This window comes from Micromys minutus (genome assembly GCF_963924665.1).
Source record: "Micromys minutus genome assembly, chromosome: 1".
Classification (NCBI taxonomy): Eukaryota; Metazoa; Chordata; class Mammalia; order Rodentia; family Muridae; genus Micromys; species Micromys minutus.
In genome coordinates this window covers 62,623,475-62,631,178 of record NC_137969.1, presented here as the reverse complement: position 1 = coordinate 62,631,178, position 7,704 = coordinate 62,623,475, and the positions used below count along the sequence as shown (strand labels likewise).

Below are 7,704 nucleotides of genomic sequence, written 5' to 3'. Positions count from 1 at the left end.
GTGCTGTATCATGTATCATCATGTATCACGTATGCATATATGTCATGTATTTGTCTTGAGACAGTCTTCCATCATTGTCACCTGCCTCTTTAGATGATAAAGGCACCAAGAATTCATAAAATTTACCAAGCATCGAGACTCAGCTGTTTTAAACATGGGAGCTGGAAGTAGGGACGGTCAGGTGCCTGCAGCTGTGGACTGGACATGCGTCTGGGCAGACCTGGCCTCCATTGGAAGGTTTCTGTCCCTAATTCTGTGGCATGAGCAAGACACAAGCCTGGCTCTCCTGGTATGAGCCTAGTGGGTGACCCCTTCCAGAAAGAACTGCTGTCTGAAGAGGCACCTTCTATGGCGCTCCGAGAGACGTGGGCAGGCTTCGTGTACCTGAGACTGTGCTGCCAAACTCTCTAGGTAGCATCTATTGTCCTCTGGCCTGGGAGGGAAGGGAGGGGTGAGGACAGATGAACCTCAACCGACCTGTGGGGGTACTGAAGAATGTACAGTTCCTTTGACTCCTAGACATCAGTGAAAGTCACCAGAGGCATCTGGAATACAGGACTCTGCTCCCTCTTTCCTTCTCCATGGACCAAGCTAGACCTACACCAGCCTATGGAGAAGTCTTCATTCAGGAGTCTTAAACTGGTCTGGCATCGTGATACATAGCTGCAGGTCTAGCATGCAGGGGACAAAGGGAGGAGGATTGTCACAAGTTTGGGGTCAGCCTGACCTAGACTCATTTCTGAAATTTTCAGCTCAGTCATGGTTACGCAGGTAACAGTCCTTCAACAGCTGGTGAAAGAGACACTCCCCCCCCCCATGGGAATTCTCTGTCCCACAAAGCAGATAACTTCAACTGGAGTGAACGGTATTGTTGAGAGGCAGTGACCCCACAGAAATCCCGGTCTGTGTGTCTTCCAGACAGCTCTCTGAACCCTTTCCAGACAGCCCCTCCTTAGGCCTCAAGGGCTTGTCTCTTGCTGAGTTCCCAGGAGGTCCCAGGGGTGTGACCTTTCTTGTCCTTCCTCCCTGCCCCCCACCCCAGGGCCAACTATAAAGAAGGCTAGTACCAGCCCTCAGCAGACCATCTAGGTCCCAAAAACTTTTCAGGGCACTTTAGGGACGCACATATCCACGGTTTTTCCTGGGCAGCACCATGCAGTCCCTGTGGCTCTGCTGGGCACTCTGGGTACTGCCCCTAGCTGGCCCTGGGGCAGCGGTGACTGAGGAACAGGTCCTGAGCAGTCTACTGAGGCAGCTGCAGCTCAGCCAGGCCCCCATCCTGGACAGGGTGGACGTGGAGGGGATGAGCGTCCCTGCCCATGTGAGGTCCCAGTATGTGGCCCTACTGCAGGGAAGTCATGCTGACCGCTCCCGAGGCAAGAGGTTCAGCCAGAACTTTCGAGGTGAGCTCTTCCTGCTGTCCCTGGTCTCCGAACAAGGCAGACTGACCATACCCACTCTGGTGATGTATGTGAACCCTTTCTTTGTGTGTGTTGAGGGGTGCGACCATGTACTGAGGACTCTTAAGGCCAGGAGGAGGCTGGAATGATGACGAGACCCAGACTCGGAGAAGAGGAGAGGAGGGAAAAGGAGGATCATAGGGTATGCTTAGGTGTAGCAAGGACCCGATTTTTCTGGAGGCAGTAGTGTGACTTCTGGACTCACCATCTAGGACCATCTGGGACAGTGGCCAACTGTGTCTTGTGCTATGAACACTGAAATGAGTTACTGGTTAAAGCTACTTTGAGTTAAAAGCAAGCAAAATCCCGAGAACGGTATAGCCTGTTGTGAGATGTAGACTAGGTGAAGCCTTCTCCTGTTTAGGGCTGGGATCAGACCTAAAGACAGCCGGTAAGGACCTGATGCTTCGGCTTCGGCTTCATTACTTCTGGGTCCCAAAGCTCTTCGTGCTTGGTTGGGGAGGTTTAGTGAACAATCTCAATCTGGTCCTGGAGATTTTAAGTAACTAGTTTTGCACCAAAGGCGCAGAACTGGAAAGGCACTGTCCTAGTCTGCTCCTAACGCAGTGGCTCTGCCATCCTAGAGGTCTTGGGTACCTGAAGAGGCCAGGCTGACTCTGTCCTTGTCCACAGAGGTGGCAGGTAGGTTCCTGGTGTCAGAGACCTCCAGTCACCTGCTGGTGTTCGGCATGGAGCAGCGTCTGCCGCCTAACAGCGAGCTGGTGCAGGCGGTGCTGAGGCTGTTCCAGGAGCCTGTGCCCAGAACAGCTCTCCGGAGGTATGAGAGACTATCTCCACATAGTGCCCGGGCTCGAGTCACCATTGAATGGCTGAGAGTCCGTGAGGATGGCTCCAACCGCACCGCCCTCATCGACTCCAGGTAGGGGATGCTGGATGATGATGGTAATGATGATGAGTGTGTGTGTGTGTGTGTGTGTGTGTGTGTGTGTGTGTGTGTGTGTCGGGGTGGGGGGTGTTAGGGGAGTTGGAAAGTGCGGTTCTCGGCCCTGCTGGGGGAGAGGAGCGGCAGATGATAGGGGTGGGGACAGGATGGGATGGGGGAGGGGAGCGGCAGATGATAGGGGTGGGATGAGATAGACTCCTTCAGGGCCTCCCTAACAGCCTGCCAGTCCCCTCGCCTGACGCGCGCTGCTGTGTCTCAGGCTCGTGTCCGTCCACGAGAGCGGCTGGAAGGCCTTCGACGTGACCGAGGCCGTGAACTTCTGGCAGCAGCTGAGCCGGCCGAGGCAGCCGCTGCTGCTCCAGGTGTCGGTGCAGAGGGAGCATCTGGGACCGGGGACCTGGAGTGCACACAAGTTGGTCCGGTTCGCGACGCAGGGGACTCCGGATGGCAAGGGGCAGGGGGAGCCACAGCTGGAGCTGCACACGCTGGACCTCAAGGACTACGGGTAGGCTGGAGGTTGGGTGGCTAGGGATGCAATAGACCCGACCTCCTCCCTCTCCCCCCCCTCCCCACCCGGCCGAGTTTTTGGACCAGTTCAGATGTGAACTGTGTAGGCTGCCCCAGGAAATGAACCATTCCTAACTATAATATTTTCTGGTGGTACGTTTAGAAATGATATTATAATGTGAACTATAGCATCCAGTTTCCACTCTTTCCTTCATGAATAAGTATTTGAAGGTTTTTAGCTTCAAGCAGGGCATTGGTGGTACATGATTTTAATCCCACACTTGGAAGGGAGAGGCAGGCAGATCCCCGAGGCTAGTCTCCTCTTCAGAGGATCGCTAAAGGTACACAGAGAAAGCCTGTTTCAAAAACACAAAAAGCAAACCAAACAAACATTAAAGACAGAACAAACAACAAAACCCATCCTATTAACGTTTGTATTTGCTACGACCCCGCATGTGTATTGTGTGTACCTGTGTGCATGTGGAAATCCGCAGACCGCCCTGTGCGCTGCTTCTCTCTCTTCTTTCAACTTTATGTGGATTTTAGGGATCCAGTCCAACTCAGGTCATTGGTCTTGCATGGCAAACTCTCCTGCTAAGCTATCTTGCCTCCCCTGGATAGACTGTTGTTGTTAAAAATTATTTATTTGGTGGGAAATTTTATATATATATATATATATATATATATATATATATATATAATTTTATATATATATATACAATGTATCTTTATCATGGGATTCTCAACTCCCCATCTTGCTTCTCCTGAGAAGCATTATAGTGTGTGTATGTAGGTATATGTGTGTGGTATGTATATGTATGGTGTGTGTTTATGTGGTATGTGTGTGTGGTACATGTGAATATGTGTGGTATGTGTGTATATGTGTGGTATGTATCTGTGTGAGTGTATGTATATATATGTGTGTATGGTATATATATATGTGTGTGTGTATGTGTGGTGTGTATGGAGTATGTATGTGTGGTATGTATGTGTATGGTGTGTATGTGTGAGTGTATGTAGTGTGTGTATGTGCGGTGTGTTTGTGGTACTTGTATGTGTGTATATATGTGGTATGTGTATATGTGTGTGTGTATATGTGTGGTGTGCATGTATGTATATGTGTAGTGTGTGTATATATGTGTGGTGTGTATATGTGGTGTGTGTGTGTATGTGTGGTGTGTATGTGTGTATATGTGGTGTGTATGTGTGGTGTGTATATGTGGTGTGTGTATGTGTGGTGTGTATATGTGGTGTGTGTATGTGTGGTGTGTATGTGTGTATATGTGGTGTGTATGTGTGGTGTGTATATGTGGTGTGTATGTGTGGTGTGTGTATGTGTGTGTGTGTAGTGTGCTTGTTCCACAGCAGGCATGTGCTGGTCAAAGGATGACCTTCAATGTCAGGGTCTACCTTAGGTCTGGTTTGAGAAAGGGGCTCCTTGTTACTTGGCCTGTAACTTGGCTACAAGCTTCTGGGGTTCTCCTGTGCCCACCTTCTACTTTAGGGGCATAGAGATTACTGAGGCACACTGCACTGCTAGCCTTCTGTGGGCACTGAGGATGTGAACTCAGGCTGCTTTCATATTTGTCACTGTCCCCATTGAGCAGTCCTCCCAGATCTTGTTTCGTATTTTGAGACAAAGGTCTTGTATAGCTCAGGCTGCTCTTGAATTCTCTACATAGCACAGGATGAGCAGGAACTATTGATCTTCCTACTTCACCTCCCTAGTGCGGGGCTCACGGGCATGCATCACCAGGCCCAGCAGCATGCACTTTCAAAAAGCCTTTTTGGTATTCTTGTTTAGTTTTTTTGAGACAGGGTCTGGCCTGGAACTCTGTAGATCAGTCTGGCCTCAAATCTACAGATCAATCTGTCTTTGTTTCTCAAGTGCTAGGGGGATTAAAGGCAGGCATCACCATACCTGACTTTATTAGGTATTATAGGTAACCAAGTATGGCTTAAAGATTATAGGAGGGTGTGCATAGGTTGTACGTACAGGATATACCGTTTTGGTATCTTTGGGCTTTCTGGAGGTCATCTCCCATGGACATTGGACACTGGGGACAAGCAGGGAGTGCTTAAGACCAGGCCTTTGTCATAAAGTTAGGTTCTATCTCACACTGCTTTTCATGGATCTTCTTTCACACCTGAGCTCCTTGGTGTCTCAGTGTCCTCAGGTATATAAGACTAGAACTTCCTTCAGGAGCCCTCTGAGGATGAAGTACAAATATCGCCTGAGATGACAAATAGGCCATACTTAGTCCTGGCATACCAGGATCCTTAATAAGCAGTAGCTCACCTTATGTTTTAGACGTGCTCCTGACCTCTGCCCTGTCAGGTGACCTTTGACCTCTCGCCCTTATAGAGCTCAAGGCAATTGTGACCCAGAGACACCAGTGACCGAAGGCACCAGATGCTGTCGCCAGGAGATGTACCTGGACCTGCAGGGGGTGAAGTGGGCCGAAAACTGGGTTTTGGAACCCCCAGGGTTCCTGACTTACGAGTGTGTGGGCAGCTGCCCGCAGCCACCAGAGTCCCTGACCCTCGAGTGGCCGTTTCTGGGGCCTCGGCAGTGTGTTGCCTCGGAGATGACCTCCCTGCCCATGATTGTCAGCATAAAGGAGGGAGACAGGACCAGGCCTCAGGTGGTCAGCCTGCCCAACATGAGGGTTCAGACCTGTAGCTGCGCCTCAGATGGGGCGCTCATACCCAGGGGAATAGATCTGTAGTCTCCATGGTTACAGCTTTATTCTCAGTGAGCTAGCTAGATACCTGTCCTAACTTAGTGCCCACAATTCACCTTGGCCCCACAGTCTTTCACGTCTTGGTTTCCTTGTCTGTCACCCAGCTTAAGCACTTACATGAGTAAATCATGTCATTCCAGTAGGACACCCCGGCCCCACTCAGCAGAGGACAAGGCCATGCGGTGACCAGGTTCCCAGCGGAATCTGTTTTCTGGCCAATTCTCAGCTAAGTGTGCAACAAAACTCTATGGTAAGAACAGGGGAATCGGAAGCTAGGTTACGCTCACACAGTGATTACGGAGGGACAGCATGCCAAGTCCGGACTTCCTGCAGCAGGCCAGGATGAAGACATCGAAAAAGCTCATGGCAGCAGCTCCTTGTTTAAAAAAAAAGGTGGCATCTGGGACCCTGAGAAACAGGAGACACATCTCTCCAGGGGACCCGCCATCTAAAATAAGGGCCTGCCTACAACAGCCAGGATGGAGACATCTCAGTACCCCATGGCAGCTCTTTGAGAAAAAAAATTGTTCCTATTTCTCCTAACCTTAGCCCTGGACAAAGGCTGTATAGATTTTATTTGTGTGTGACTGCTTTTCAGTTGGCCTTGGTGTGCATAATTATTCTATTATATCTGACATTCCTACTCCCTTCTCCTTCTCCTTCTGCTCTGCTTAGTTCTGTGAAAGTGGATGTTCCTTGATGTAATGATTCTTAAACAATTAAAAATTGAGGCACAGGGGCACAGCACAGCACAGCCCTAATGGCCCAGGTGCATGCTGTGTGCTCTCATCTTGGAAACAATGTAACAAGTGCACAATGGTAGTTTTGGATTAATGTTTGATTTGCAAAAAGAGTTTGAAGAAATTACTAGAAAATGATATAGAGCCAACATTGGGACCCTGAGAAAGGAAAAAGCTATTGAAATTATGAAATAAGTTTTGCACAACATTTGAGAGTGCTTCCTGGATAAGATCGTGTGTATAGAATACATAAAATCTTATACTAGTAAAACTAAGTCAAAACACTGGGACTCTTAGGAGAGCAGTTGTGTGCAATGTGCAGAAGCTAGAGGAACTGCTGAGTTAAGGGTTAACCTGACTCTGGCCACTGCCTGGCAGCTTTGCCCATGTCATTTATCATGAGAGCTTCACAGGAAAATGCAAGTAGCTGACCTTGGAGCTCTGAGTTCTGAAGTATAATAAGTCAAAAGTTAAAGTTTAAATAATGATAGTTTGCAGTTATTATTATATTGGCCACAGGCCTGGGTATAATAAGGGAAGGTTGAAACTTTGGGAACAAGTGTAATCTTTGATTCTTTGTGGGATGTGGTTATTCTTTTGAACTTGATTTGGCAATGGTATACAATGTCTGTTTTTTCTACCTGCTTTTAGAGTATCAATAAATAAAAGACTGGGGCAAGAAAAAGGTGGGACAGTATGTGAAGCAAGTAGAGAGCGAGTGAGTGGGAGAGAGAGAGGAGAGTGTATGGAGAGAGTGTGTGAAAGGAGGGCTTGTGGTGTGTGTGAGGTGTGTAAAGAGGCTGTGTGGGAATGTGGGAGCTCGAGAAAAGAGAAACACACAGGCGAATGCAGAATGTGTGCAGCCTGAAGCTGTGAGCGAGTGGGGGGTGGGGTTGTACCAGAAAAGTGGTCTGTTGGTCTGTGTCTATTATGTGCTTTCCAGACATCCCTGCCTCCTGTTGGGAATTCCGATCCTGTGTTGAAGCTGGACCCTGACAGGAGATACTTAAATTTATTTACACAAGACAGAACAAAAAGAACTTTAACAAGCCCTAGATAGGAGGATATCTGGAAAGAACCCACCGGGTATTGACTCATTCTAGACCTTTTATTTTTCCTCTTGAAACAAATCTCAATACATAGCAGCCCAGGATGGTCTTAAACTCAAAAATACTCCTGCCTCTGCTTCCCAAGTGCTGAATTAAAGGCATGCACTATCACAATCAGCCCACTGTAGACTTTTACAAATACTCTGAGGCCCTTTTTCTAAGGGCACTAAAGGTGGGAGGATGAAGGGCTATAGGCCAGGAAGTCAAATATTTAGCTCCCAGAACTGACCACAGACAGGC

At 48.6% G+C, this 7,704-nt stretch overlaps 1 protein-coding gene across 2 annotated transcripts in view; it reads left to right on the top strand.

Annotated features, from left to right (window-relative positions):
* Positions 1 to 1,153: 1,153 nt before the first annotated feature.
* LOC308431431 (left-right determination factor 2) overlaps positions 1,154 to 7,704 on the top strand; it is a gene marked incomplete at both ends in the record, with an annotated part of 41,624 nt that continues 35,073 nt past the window's right edge. The window contains 4 exons of one of the 2 annotated variants that reach the window (XM_080930933.1): positions 1,154 to 1,403; positions 2,094 to 2,340; positions 2,624 to 2,869; positions 5,237 to 5,600. In XM_080930933.1, coding sequence (XP_080787059.1) covers positions 1,154 to 1,403; positions 2,094 to 2,340; positions 2,624 to 2,869; positions 5,237 to 5,600 — 1,107 coding nt within the window. Of the gene's footprint in view, positions 1,404 to 2,093; positions 2,341 to 2,623; positions 2,870 to 5,236; positions 5,601 to 7,704 lie in introns of those variants that run through there. The other variant, XM_080930934.1, reaches the window with a different exon arrangement.